This window comes from Asterias amurensis, chromosome 7 (genome assembly GCF_032118995.1).
Source record: "Asterias amurensis chromosome 7, ASM3211899v1".
Taxonomy (NCBI): domain Eukaryota; kingdom Metazoa; phylum Echinodermata; class Asteroidea; order Forcipulatida; family Asteriidae; genus Asterias; species Asterias amurensis.
The window spans coordinates 23,329,483-23,344,123 of NC_092654.1; the positions used below are offsets into that span (position 1 = coordinate 23,329,483).

General features: G+C 40.1%; 2 protein-coding genes across 2 annotated transcripts in view; both read left to right on the top strand.

Moving 5' to 3' along the window:
• LOC139939562 (uncharacterized) overlaps window positions 1–9,313 on the top strand; it is a 32,034-nt gene extending 22,721 nt beyond the window's left edge. The window contains exons 3-4 of the mRNA XM_071935562.1: window positions 3,191–3,322; window positions 4,767–9,313. Coding sequence (XP_071791663.1) covers window positions 3,191–3,322; window positions 4,767–5,035 — 401 coding nt within the window. The 3' untranslated portion in view covers window positions 5,036–9,313. The remainder of the gene's footprint in view (window positions 1–3,190; window positions 3,323–4,766) is intronic.
• A 1,306-nt stretch (window positions 9,314–10,619) lies between these two features.
• On the top strand, window positions 10,620–14,632 carry LOC139939377 (phospholipase A2 AP-PLA2-I-like). Its single transcript, XM_071935205.1, has 4 exons — window positions 10,620–10,685; window positions 11,563–11,722; window positions 13,530–13,666; window positions 14,205–14,632. The coding sequence occupies exons 1-4, from the start codon at window positions 10,640–10,642 to the stop codon at window positions 14,354–14,356; spliced, it is 495 nt and encodes a 164-aa protein (XP_071791306.1). The 5' UTR covers window positions 10,620–10,639; the 3' UTR covers window positions 14,357–14,632.
• The last annotated feature ends 9 nt before the right edge of the window (window positions 14,633–14,641 follow it).

Consider the following 14,641-nt stretch of genomic DNA (forward strand, 5'->3'; position numbering starts at 1 on the left):
AGTCACAAACTAAGCACATAACGTGGAACTTTGCCTGGTAACCATTTTTCAGTGAACAAAATTGTTTGATGATTATTCACCTGTGTGCCTATCAGCTTTGAAAAAGGTTGTCATGGTATAATTTATAAAACGGCTACTTTTAGATTGTTTGTGTGTGGTACTATATAAGCAGCCATAAGAGGTTCATCTTATGTCCACTCGGGGGGGGGGGGGGGGGCTGCCCACTTTTGACGTGCCACTTTTTTCTGAATACGATGGAAGGTCGAAAGGCTTAGCGGTAACAATCGCCCGCAACAATAATGGTTGAAAAGGTTCATTTCTTATTTGCATTGTAGGCAAAATCTCCGGTCATGGTTTTTTTTCGGTTTTGCTCATTCAAAAGTAAAATGGCCGTAGGGTCAGTGTTTGTGAAATGCGCAGCTTCCTTATGTCTGTCTGAGATGGTTGACCCATTTTCTTTTCCGCAAAATGTAGATTGTATGCCGAATGCTTTGAATGGGTTTCTACGCGTCTACAGTATCAGCCTCTGGCAGTTATTTGTCTGAAAACATTAAGTGAATTAATTGGTAAACCAAGCATCATCAAGATTGGGGGCTGGTATAAAACAGGCCTACGGGACATTCAAGCTAATAGGTTGACACATGACTGATGATTTGCGATTTCTTTACACGACCTCGGAATAATTCCCCCTGTTTTTCAATGTGTGTGTCTGAATGTTTATGTAATTGCCAGACATGTTTGTTATGACGCGAAAGAAATATATTAGTTACATATTTGTTGACATTCCGAGGTCACCATGGAGGGCGCTGTAGGGTGCACCACTCGGAAAACCAAAGCTAAATGTTAAATATTAAAAAATATTCAAACAAATTCCTGAAAACCAAACAAACATTATTTCGGACAACTAAACTACATGTTTCTCTTCAACCGTTTGGAATGTTTGCTAATTACCCCAGAAAAAAAACCACCTCAGAAAATAAGCTTTTCCAAAACCGATTTGCTGCCAGTTTTAGTGAAGCACTAAATCCATTTCCCAAGCCAAGGACCAACTGAGTTCCTCAAAAAATGGTTGAAGCACAGAATCCCGAGGTTAAGGTAACTTGTCATAATTATTGCATGACCCCGAAAACGTTATTATTCAGAAGATTTTGAGGGCTACAAATTTTGATAATCACATACTAAATTAATAGTACTATATGGTTTCCGAAGTGTAGTCTGGGCCCAATTGCAAAGAGCTGCTTTAAGCCGTTGGACACTTTCGGTAAACAGTATTGTCCAAAGGCCTACACTTCGTGTATCACAACTTATATATAAAATGACAAACCTGTGAAAATTTAGGCTCGATCGGTCATCGGAGTCGGGAGAAAATAACGGGAAAACCCACCCTTGTTTCCGCACGTTGTGCCGTGTCATGACATGTGTTTAAAATAAACCCGTAATTCTCGATATCGAGAATTGATAATTGTTTTGATGTTTTCTCAAAAAGTAAAGCATTTCATGGAATAATATTTCAAGGGAAGTATTTCACCATTACCCTCTGTAAACCCTGTAAGTTATTTGTAAATCTGTGAACTTTTTTTTTCTGTTCCGAAAGTGTCCAATGGCTTTAAGCAGTTCCATGAAAGTGGGCCCAAGTCTCATCCGTCGACACCAGCTGGCGCTCTGCGCGTCGTCATGGGCTGTTTTTTTTTCTACAACATAAAATTCCGCGTTCTCACACCATACTGCACACCATGTTATTATTAAGAAAACCCAGCCATGTGAACTGGACCGAAGACACGATTGCTACACAGTACTGTAGTAATATCATATACTATGTGAATAACCGGGTGCAGCATTCCACGAGTGACAGAAATTCAGGCATTTTTGGAGTAAAATAACCTCTTGGGCCTTTTGAGTGTCATCTGATGATCAGGGACACACGCCTCTACGGTAACAGACAACGCTAACTCTATACGCACTACTGACTGGATTGGCCATACATCATTAAAGTAAGACTAATTAATTATTTGTGGTTTGTAAATTGAATGCTACTGTATATTTATTACACGCTTGTCTGGATTGTACTGTTGTCGTCAATCATAAGCCACGTATGAATGCACATGTACAATTAAGTTTTGAAAATTATAATTTGATTTTTTTTTAATGGAGGCTTTCGGCGAAGCTGACAGCAAACCAACGAACTGTATTTCACACATTGTGTATTGACTCACCATTCAGAGCCGCGCTGCGGTTAAATCAAAAAATACACATCTTTTTACTCTTATAAAAATTTGGTTTACTCTCTCCATGAATTCGCTCTGACTTGAAGAAATTGGATTGCCATATTGGGTTAATATGTTGTAAACACATCCATAAATGTGATGACTCATAGAATGTAATCATACGGTACCTGAACATTAACTATGTTACCATCTGCGATGCCGGGAAGAGAGAGAGCATGACCAACATGAATGAAATCATCACTTCTATGCTAAACAAAGTGCTACAAAAGGGCGGGAGATTGTTATTGTCTGCAAAACATCATCATGTATAAACCGTATACCATTCCCCTTTAGAAGATATGAATTTAATATTCATACCTCATAGCTTAATCTTCAGCCAAGCCTAGCAGCAAGCACCCACCATAAAATTAACTTTTCAAAAGATCACAAACAAGACCAAAGACATGTTCTGTTTCATTAATTACAATTCGAGAAAAAAGGTTAAGCCCTTATCTGTGTTCGCGAGCTTAAGCAAAGTATAGCGTCACAATACAAATCACTAATGGTGCATCTTAATAACTCCAGGGTCAGAATTAACCCGGATTCTGGTTCCCGTGGGGCCTGACCCATTTCTGGTCAGAATTAGAGTGTAAATGGCAACTCATCTGAAGATGAATCTTAGCGGTTTGTGAAATCAAGCCATGGTACTATTTTGTCGAATATTTCGAATTGAATACGTTCGTGAGAACTACAAAGATTGGGGATTGTTTTTCTTCTCGCAGGGCAGGAACGACTTTGCAGGTTCCCGAACTGGAAATCGTTTCTTTACTTCTCCGCTCGTGCCCAATTATAGTGTAATTCCCGAACAAAGTCACGAGCGTATCTTTCGACTCAGTGCACGATGCTTCGCAGTCACATGATTCGTAATAAGTCATCTACGATTCGCAATATTAGTCACGTTCTTTGTATTTTATTCAATCCCGTAGGTTTGTTCCTGAATCCTGAATCAGCTGATGTTACTTCGTCCGCTATGGGAGCACAACAGAGCACTAACGGGTCTGACGACGCTTATAAAGTGGATATCTTCGGGGAAGACATACGGAAAAAGTTCGATAGAGGTAAGTTCTGATCACACAATGTTTACCGGCACTGGACACTATTGGTTATGACTCAAAATGTGTTTTTTAGCATAAAAACATACTTGGTAACGAGCAATGGAGAGCTCTTGATGGTGTAAAACATCGTGAGAAACGGCTCCCCCGAAGTGACGTTTAAAGGCAGTGGACACTATTGGTAATTACTCAAAATAATTATTAGTATAAAACCTTACTTGGTAAAGAGTAATGGGGAGAGGTTGATAAAACATTGTGAGAAACAGCTCCCTCTGAAGTGACATAGTTTTGGAGAAAGAAGTAATTTTCCACGAATTTGATTTCGAGACCTCAAGTTTAGAACTTGAGGTCTCGAAATCAAGCATCTGAAAGCACACAACTTCGTGTGACAAGGGTGTTTTTTCTTTCATAGTTATCTCGCAACTTCGATGACCGATCGCGCTCAAATCTTTACAGGTTTGTTATTTTATGCATTGTTGAGATACACCAAGTGAGAAGACTGGTCGTTGACAATTACCAATAGTGTCCACTGGTTTTAATGAGAAAGAGGTAACTTCACACAAATTATTTTGTACAACAAGGGTGTTTTTCTGTCATTATTCTCGTGTAACTGCGATGACCAATTGAGTCAAAATTTTCACAGATTTGTTATTGTGTGCGTATGTTGCGATCGAGTAGACTGTGACAATTACCAATGTGTCCAGTGCCTTTATAGGGTAATATTTCTGCTTAGCATAAATATATCTTGATGAGCTGAAATAAGGACACGTAATTCATTGCAGTGACTGGTACCAACAATATACCAACCAACTATATTGCGACCGATGGAGCAAGGATTATCCTTAACTGGCCCGCGGTGCAAGTCCAATATTTGCTGATCTTAGAATTGAGTTTCCTATAAACCCAGAACAAAACATTGACCCGTTCATTGGCATGGCCAAACACCTTTTGGGGATTTTAAGCCGACAGCTTTTTGTGGAAAGCAAAATGAAGTGTAGTAGCGAAAAGATACATGTGTACAATAGTAGAATGCTGACCCAAACCGCACAGCTCGCAATCTTGCAAACAAATACTTAAAGGCCCGACGTTTCGACCCTACACTGTAACATGGCGCTGTAACTTTGACAGTATGTTACTGTATTTGTGCCCAGCAGATTACTGTAATTGCATTTTACAGTTGTTTACTGTAATCCATATACTGTAAGTTATATTTACAGTACGTCACGTAGACACGCCCTTAGTTGTCGGTTGCCAAGCAGTAAAACTTGCCTGTACATTTTACAGTAAGTTACTGGCAACTTAGCCGCCAGTAATTAAGTGTAATTTTACAGTGAAACATACATAGCAGAGTCCTTCCCACAATGAGCTTGCAATCTTTACAGGACCATGCCGTCTTTAAGATTTTAAGTATCAACATTTTAATTATGGTTTTATTTGTTCTTGTAAAAAGGTGAGCTGAAGGTGACCCCGACGCACCTGTGCTTCATGGGTGCCAAGAATAGCTTCGAATGGCCCCTTCAGGATTTTAAGCGGTTTGGTCAGGCTAAACGTGTCTTCACGGTTGAGCTCTTAGACTTCAACGACGTGCTCAACACTAGAGAAATCATATTCCGCTCCAAGAGGGCACAGGTTATCTGTGACGACTTCCGGGGGAAACTAGCCGCGTTGGAGCAACACGTTCAACCGGAGAGTCCACCAATAATCGAGGCTGTGTCTTGATACCTCGTTCCAAAATTCTCATGGAATCGTCGAACTCTTAGTTGAGGTGGGGGAGTATGTGCCCAGTTTAACTTTTAATAGCAAAACATTGTCCTGATGGGTGTGCGAGAGCATGCTGCCGAGAGCTCACTAAAAAGCAATGATGGTAATTTACCGTAAACCTTCACAGAAACTGCAGGCCAGTGTTGTTGCTGCAAGTCGGAGCATGTTCAGATTTCACTGTTTTCTTCCTCTAATATGCGAACGCAAAAGAGCAGAGTTAAAAAACACCCTTTGCGTCATTATCTTCTTTTCTGGTACTTTGTCTATTTGTGAATTTCTCTTTGTGGAACAAACTTTGTGGAACAGAATTTTATCACCAGTCTTCAGTGTTCTTCAATTGAAGATTAGCAAGTGGGTGCTTCACGAGAACTTCAAAACCAACTCATGACTGTTAAAAAGGAGAATTTTTCGTGGACAGTGGTGGTTCGCCATGTTGTCCGCCGTGCGTCAGTGGCGGCCATAAACCACCCATCGTAAACCGGTTTAGTTGCTCGGGTGTATTTGCACCTGGAATTTGATCAGTATATGGACCAACCTCTGTTGCCACAGAATCACCCTTATTATATTAAACAAAAATCACAAATCATTCGATAGAGACAAACATATATGCGGGAGAGGTCATGAAGTCCTGAGAGTGACGATCATTAAGACGCATTTTTGTTCAGCTGATTTTATTCTAGTCTGAACAGTGTGGATGCAGCGGTATTAACTGTGATTACCTCGCCGTTCATCAAGATGCATTTTGACGGCAGAAAGAACTTTGCATGTATGGGAAGGAAGTAGAGCCCCCGAAATAAGGTGGTCATTGTTGAAAATAGTCAAGTTTTTCCTGTTTTTCTGTTATGCAAGTCACCAGACACAAGGCATGAAGGTCACTTCAAGGTGTGGGTTACAATTTTTGTCCAGAGGCGATTGCCACCAACTCCTAGGGCTGAAACAGGGTTATCCCTTGACAGTCCATACGGATGTAGGCTTTGGTATCATCAGTCCGAAGCCTGGCCGGTAGAGCAGAAAGCACTACCTTCCCACTTTGAGCACGACCGAGATTCGAACCCACACTCTGCTGATCAAACACCAGAGCTTGAATCAAGTGTTCTTAACCGCTCGACCATGACATACCACGTGGTATACAAACGATATATAACGATTCCCTTAGGTTGCAAACTTGGTCTCCCTAAACCATCGGGTCGTGAAAATGTCAAACAACTGTTTGCAATAAAATTTTAATTCGTGAATATGCCTAAAATAGAGTCTGTAAGATTACGCATGCTCTCTTACTGTAAAAGAGTGAAAAGGCACTCTTTCAAGAGCCATACTATGAAGGACAACTCTTTCGAGTGGTCTTCCTCTTTTTAAGATTGAAGTTTGCATCTTTTTGATTGATTTTTCACTCAGTCCTGGAGTGAAACCCCTCTAAAAGAGTGAACTAACCACCACTCGTTTTGAAGAGCCATACGAGGGACAGCTCGAAATGTAAAGAGTGTTTTTTCACTCTTTTACATTTAGAGAGTGGAGACACTGAACACGAACCGAACAAGAAAACTCTAACGTTACCAACCATAGAGAATCACCTTGGTGAGAAAGGGCATCGGTGAATAACAGTTTCATATGTATAGCTTGGGAAATGTATACTAAACAATTCTAACCAACTACTGCACCATCAACTTCTTTGTTGAATATAATTATGCAAAGTTTAACAAGCATGAGTGAACACAATTATTTCTAAAAGAAATAGATACGCCCGAACGCATTTGCAATTATAAAAAGGGTGAACAATTAATAATGTGGTGGCAAAACAGCTGTTTGTTCACATTATGGGTGCGTTCGTTAGCTTCCCTGGGTCGACCCCGGTGTGCCAGGACGAACGTGTGCAGATAATTACCCACATTCGTCCTGGGAAAAAAAAACCACCACACACCGGGGTCGACCCAGGGAAGCTAAACGAACGCACCCATTATATCAACCAAACACAAACTGCACGCTTCAGGCATGGGGCGTATGTCTGTGACGGAAACTGGATGATTTTGAAAGATTTCGAAACTTGCAGTTTATCGGAGTGTCGAAATAAATGTAAAACTAAATAACTACAATACAGGGTGGTGTTGAACTAGCAAAGGACGTGGTAATTATCACTGAAAGGCAAAAGAAACAAAAACAGTTCGAGATCAGTCCAAAATCAAATTCGAGATCAAATACATTGGTTTCAAGGCGATGGTATAGCGACTGTTGCAAATAGTTGTTGGGTGAGCATGCCTTCAAAGAAACGCGTTGCCTTGGATCGGCCGAGTTGGTCTTTAAAAAGCGTTTGTAACCGTTTGCTATAAAATGCATATGATTAGAAAGATATTTTAAAAGTAGAATATAATGATCCACACAAGTACCACTCAAAATTGCGTGGTTTTCTTTTAACCTCGTCGACAAACGCGGTCGGCCATTTATGTTTTGACTCCCATAAATGGCCGACGGTGTTAGTTCGCAAAGACCAACTCGACCGATCAAAGGTAACGTGTTCCTTTAAGCGCATCGTTTTCACATTATTTTGACTTGCGAATTCGGGAGAGGGTAATTCTGTGTTTAAAAAGTGTTTGTGGCGGGTTTATACGTTCATTCCCATTCCTCCAGTAAATGAATCAAGACTAGTTCGACCTTAAAGTCTAATTGTGACCCGTTTTTCAATGAACTTGTCGCAACCAGAATGTAACTGACTGATCGTCGAATTGCAAACGTTTTCTGACGTCATTATTTCAACTGTGTCATGTTAAAACAGAAGGAAGATTGTAGGAATGCTTCGATTGGAATTGCTTTGGGAAAAGAATTGTCTTTTTATGAAATGTGGGATTTCTTCTAGACTGTAATATTGAGATTTGTACCTTTTGTAGATTGAATGTTGTATGTGTCATATTTATATAATATATTGTGAGCGATAATGTCCGGTTTTAAATGTCAGGGATTACCAGGTTTTTCGTGTTTTTACTGGTACATAAAACTGTTTCTCTATTTCTGGAAGTGAGAGTTTTGTATGGGCTTCTGTGGATGTTAAATTGTGTTTAGCTTCCATTTTGCCAAGAAGAAAGCAACCTTACACTGTAAACACCTTAATATTTTAGTCGCCTTCAGCATGTGTCGTGGTCAGCACAACGTTGTGTATAACATTTTATAGAGGTTCACATTTGGCTCTGGTTGAACTACCCCCACAGAGGAAGAACATTGCTACAACAACATTTCACAACCGGAACTGTTGAATGACCTAGGTTAGGTTACCCATTGTGAAGAAAGTCATCGGCAACCCACCTTTCCGCCTTATAGACAAGGCCACGGTAACACAATTTAGCATAATGCAATTCAAAGCCCCACACTTTGAAAACGAAAGAGCATGTTCGAGAAGTTTATTCTAACTTTCTACAACTTTATTATTGATTGACAAGCTACCTTATGGAGTTATCATAGGTTGACGGCATAGATTATCTCGCGTACAACCGCGCGAGCCACGCTGGGTGGCCATTTTTAAAGAGCTGTAAAAACGCCCACTTTCAAACTTTTTATAAACGATTTACATCCATCGTAGTTTTTCAGGAAAATTTACATCTAATTATGTACAGTAAGAGAGTGCCGCCAATTTAACTTTCGTTTTTAATTCCTTTTTCGGCGGTTTATGTTGGGGGTAAGGTGACGTGGTGTTAATGCTTGCTTATGCATCTCGAGGCTCCATATTGCTTAACATTTAAAATCCCGCCATGCAGCCCCACTCAATCCCAATCGGGATTAAGGCTTTTTCTAAACCACTGCTTTATCAGCTATGGCAGAAAACGGGACTTCAGTCGGTCGGACCGAGATCAATCCGAAAATCCGTGATTTCGAAAACGCTCATAATAAACCCTGAATAATTATGGTACGGGGAAGTTCAGCCTTAGTCCATGTTTATCATACCAAACTTTCAAATGCCAATAATGTTCTCGAAATATTGTCTTTGGGTTATTTAAATTGCAAATCCCGTATTTTCAAATTTCTTGCTAAAATAAAATGTGGGCATTGCATTCCCTTCGCTTTTTAAATTTAATTTAACGAACATTTATAATTAATTTCTATTTACCCAGTCTCACCAATTATAAAAAATACAATTAAGCTTAAATTTTGATTGTAATAAGTTTATAGTTAGTCAACTGTACTATTTGTAATAAGATAGATCGCAAATGTATGCTTTTTTAAACAAACATTTTAAACAAACAATAAAATGAAAACCCCTGAATTGACAGAAGTACTTGCAGTTTGTATTTTTCTCTGTGTACCGCAACGAATTCACAACTTTTTATGATGAATGTACTTTTGTTATTTACTGTGGTTATATTTTATTAATTTTGTGTCCGTTCGGGGGGGGGGGGGGTCAATGAAAGAAAATGTCCGTCGATGTTTTCTTCCACAAATTATCATTTTGTCACTTTTGTTACCCCGAAAAAAGGTTTTAGAATAGCTATTTCATGGAGTTGAAACAGTTTTATTATATGTTACGGCCCAATGTGAGACTTTGGAACGCTGGGTGGCAGCAGACTTACTAGGTAAGTTTCCTAAAATTCCTGATTACCAAAAACCTGGATTCCAATCGAATACAAAAACTTGATGATTGGGGATTTTGTGCTCGTTCATATCGGGCTTAATTCAATTGCCGCAACCGAACTAAGCAATAGGGCATACTGATTTACCGGGTTAGTGATGTTCCCTCAACCGCTTTAAACAGATTCTATGCGCTCGAAATAAATTGCTGGAAGTGCTCGAAATAAGTTACTCCACCAAAAGCTTGAACAAAACATTTTTGCCCAAAATAGCGGGTTTGTGCGTATAGGCTCTACAGGACCGTCATGATATGGTTATCAAAAGCTCCATTCAAATCGAAAAACAAAACTTGATGATTGACAAAGCATCTGATATGAGCTTAAATAGAAGGAGATTACTTGACAAAGACTTCCGGCGAGCAAAAATGCATATTTTAATTTTAAAACAAGTTTGTGCATCTTTCATTGAAGACAACTGCACTTCCAAAAGCACATCTTTGGTGTGCGATCGCTATCAGAATAGTATTATTAAATTAAGGCCCATATATTCAAATCAGTATGAATGTTATCCTTTTTGCGTAGGAACCATTTATATTAATTCAAGCTTATCTTTCGTTTGTCAATCGTTTTAGTCCTCAAAAAGCTATCAGTAATAGTTGTGTATTATACTACTTTTTTCAAATATGTAAGAATTGTATCTAAAAACATATTCATGCTTTATATGCGTGAAACAATTTCTATTAACTTTAACAAAGGCATAGGCCCTGTATCTACCAACCATTGAATTCCTCAAAAAGGGAATTTTATAATGTTATCAGATGCCTTCCATGAGATCCAATAAAATAAAACAAAGTGTCAAAAAGTATAAATATCAGGTCTCGACAGGAGATATTTCATTCACTGCATCTCCAGCTCTGACCGTCTTGACTGTACCGAGATCTTCGTACCCTACAGCTATCACCGTGACCGACCACTTCAAATCTACCGTAAAAGTACCCCAGAAACACCCACTACCATGAAGGGCTTCGTGCTTGTTCTCGCAACGTGTGTTGCCCTCACGAGTAAGTGAAACCGATTAATATTAATTGATTTGTATCACACCGTGCCGCTATTAACATTCAGAGAGTGGCTACTTGTCGGGTTTCACCCCCGAGGTTATGATTTAGTTTAATACTGTGGGTGAGTGAGAACTTGTCACTTTCTCGACGCAGTGCAGAGCAATGAACTACTTTGCCAACACATTTTTACGCGCCAAATTTCATAAAAAATACTGCTTGACAAATTTCTTTCCTAAGCAAAATTAATGGGGCACCAGTCACACAAATACATAGTGTATTTTGGGCGTGTAACCCGTTTCTTTGCTTATCAAGTTTTTTGTGTGTTTACAGGCTTGGAAATTTGGCCCTGGTCTACATAGACCCCCCCCCCCCCTATATGTGAAAATTGCACATTGTTATACACCCCCACACGTGGACGTGGCTCGATATTACCATCATTCAAACGTCGCTCTTTTGCCGTGTCGAGTTAATACGATTTTTGTTATAATTCGACACGGCAGGAACACGAAGTTTGAAACCACTTTTTGAATTTGGCGCGTCAGGGGCCATTAGCTCGACGAGCACTGTCGAGCAAAGTCGGCAGAATAGAAAGCACGGCTTTGTTTCGTATACGTCGCGCTCCAGCCGTGCCGAACCGAAATGAATTCCTAAGGATGAGGCACTATAAGAGCCTGGCTGGTAGAGCAGAATGCTCTAAAGTTTGACGACGTATGGTTAAGTGCCTTGCTCAGGGGCTCCAGTGTCGTGACTGGGATTCGAACCCACTGCTGCTGAAAAAAACAGTGCCCAGTTTCAAAGGTTTCACCCCACCCAACCCCACCCCACCCCACCCCACCCCATCCCGGGTAAACACTAAACTTGCTACATCGTGTTCTTGCAGATGCTAAGAAGATCCAGGGTCCAATAAAGGCCCTCGATGACTTCGGTGAAATGATTACGTGCCTGGCAAACATCGGTTATTACGAGATGTCTTATTACACGGACTACGGATGTTTCTGTGGCTATGGAGGTAGCGGCACACCAGTCGACCCTACAGACATGCAAGTTTAATCCTTACTCCATGGTTTTACTTTTTTATTTAGACTAGCCTACAAACTTTCCTCTAAAGCCCGGTTCATACTTCCTGCGAATGCGAATGCGAAGCGAATTTCACGTGAATTTGACGTCACAACCCTCCTTTCGCAGCGATATTCGCAAGTGAGTTGAGCAAAGTTGAACTGCTGCGAATTATTCGATGCGAATTTGTGACGTCCACATTCGTATCGCATTCGCATTCGCAGGAAGTATGAACCGGGCTTAAGTCGGTTAAAATTTCTTAAACTATAGTAGTCCTCCCCAAACGTCCCTTTAATACATGTATACTCTCAATGTTTCAGATTATCACTTTCACTAAGTCAGAAAACATTTTTTAGTGAGCCCAACACTTTTCACTAAGTCAGTTTAAATGTTTAGACTAGCCCCCAATTTTTCTCTAAGTCAGGTAAACTAGCCCCGAAATTTTCACTGAGTCGGTTAAACTTTTAAAAATCAAATCTCCCTCTCCGACGTTCCACTGAGTTAGTCAAACTTGTAAGTATAACCCTCGCCAACTTTTCAGAAAGTTACTTAACCCTTTAGTCCCTGCATCGCCCGAGTTTGCTGAAAACTAATTTCTCGAGATTCTTGCAGTAAATTACTGGAATCGTAGTTCGCATTTTAAAAGATAGCCATGGCTTAATATGTATGCACAATTTTTTACCCTTTCGGTAATATTTGTATAAAAGTACAAGTTCTCATGGGAACAATAAATGCCTCTCGTTAAAGCCATTGGACCCTTTCGGTACAGAAACAAAAAAAAGTTCACAGATTTACAAATAATTTACAGGGTTTACAGAAGGCAATGGTGAAAGACTTCTCTTGAAATATTAGTCCATGAAATGCTTTACTTTTTGAGAAAACGGTAAAACAATATAAATTCTCGTTAACGAGAATTACGGATTTGTTATAAACACATGTCATGACACGGCGAAACGCGCGAAAACAGGAGTGGGTTTTCTCGTTATTTTCTCCCGACTCCGATGTCCGATTGAGCCTAAATTTCCACAGGATTGTTATTTTATATATAAGTTGTGATACACGAAGTGTGGGACTTGGACAATACTGTTTACCGAAAGTGTATAATGGCTTTAAACGGCTACGGTAATTTTTATGGCGAATATTTTTGTGCACGGATAAAATGAACACAATAGCTTTTCAAGGCTTTTATCTGGCTCAATGCTCATACTGATTAAATGCGAAGGCGTTAATTTTCGACAATATCATCATAAATGATGAACAATTTCCTGTTTACTAATGAGCGTTTTTTTTTTTCGTAAGAGCTAAATTATTTCATCATCATTAGCTTCGACAAGTCAACTGTGAAGGGAGAATTAATAACGATCTATAACAACTAGATATTAACAAATGCGTAGACCTACTAATGACTATCGAGTTTTCTTTTGATGTTCCTTTTTTTCCTACAAACACAAGCTAGCGAGGTTTCCTCGTACCGCAAAGAGGCGACTGGGCGGTACAGTGGCTAAATGGTTAAACTTTACAAACTGCCCCTCCCAACTTTCCACTCATTCTTATAAAGTGGACGCTTTGTAATGGTGTAAGATCTGTAGGAGTTGGCGCAACCAGATAAAAACCCAGTGTGCACATCGAAGCAGTGCCATGACGATAAATTTGTGTGAACTATTTTTTCAAATTAAACAGCAGAACTCAAACTTCAAAATTCAATTAGTTTGTTTGTAACTTGGCCCCCCAAAAAACACTTAACCACGACTGAAAATTTTCACCATGTTGCATGTTTTTCTTGTACTTCAGATGTTGCCAGATCCACGATCAATGTTACACCGAAGCAGTTAAACCAGACTATGGATGCGGGTGGTTTGACACATACGCCACAGACTACGATTACGTGGAATCTATCGACGCAGCAGGAAACTGTGCTATCAGATGCAGTAAGTATTAAAATACATAAACAAGGTGGAGGACGGGGTGGGAGGCGGGTGTGGGCAAAGATTATACCATCCCAAAATGAGAGAAGGGTAGGAATCCTACAAACACAAACCGCCGGCGACTATTTTGTGTAAACGTTAAGGGATGTGCCGAGCGGTACCGGACTCTGGTGTTTCTGATCAGCAGAGTGTTGGTTCGAGTCCCAGCGTGGCGCTTGTGTCACTCATAGAGCAATATACTTTATCATATCGTTTGTCCTCTGGATTGGACATTAAACCGTAGGTTCTGTGTTTTAGAATTGGTATGAAAAATAGCACAGAACACTCATCGTGGAAGAGTAGGGGTTAACAAAGCAAGCACCCTTGTTTACAGGTTTCCAGTGATTAAGTTCAATTATGAGGCATCCTTAGATTCAAACCAGAAATGTATAACAACAACCATCCAAAAATCAGCATCTTTCACAATATTTAGACGAGTAAGAAGAGTTCTGATACGAGCCATTCTCAAGTTAATTTTTAAATTGAAATATGTTATTTACAGAAACCGAAAAAGAGTATCCAGCCAGCGACAGTAACGCCAAATGCAGGGCGTTCATGTGTGAATGCGACCGCAAAGGTGCTCAATGCTTCGCAAATGAAAGAGGCACCTTCAACAAGGGTTCCTTCTACAACTACCCATCGAGCAAGTGCTAGTAATCCAAGTACACATGCCCACGACCCGATAGCCGGACCACGCCCCAGACCACGCCCCAGACCACGCCCTGATTGATTATTCACATCAAGCCTTAAAGGGATCGACTAACAACCAAACATTTGTACTTCAAGTCTTATTTTCCTTTACTTTCCAAACCGACAACCTTCAAAAGAACACCAGGGCAGTGCAATCAGACGACCACACCCTGTTCTCAAGAAGGAATCACCCGCAAACCTGACCACGCCCTCCATCTGCAGAGAGTACCGGTGTAAAAACAACCACAA

Excerpts from the sequence above, each read along its gene's own strand:
- LOC139939377 (XM_071935205.1), top strand. The coding sequence starts at position 10,640 with ATGAAGGGCTTCGTGCTTGTTCTCGCAACGTGTGTTGCCCTCACGA. Across the intron at positions 10,686-11,562 it reads AACGTGTGTTGCCCTCACGA|ATGCTAAGAAGATCCAGGGT; the intron begins GTAAGTGAAACC and ends GTGTTCTTGCAG. Across the intron at positions 13,667-14,204 it reads AAACTGTGCTATCAGATGCA|AAACCGAAAAAGAGTATCCA; the intron begins GTAAGTATTAAA and ends TGTTATTTACAG.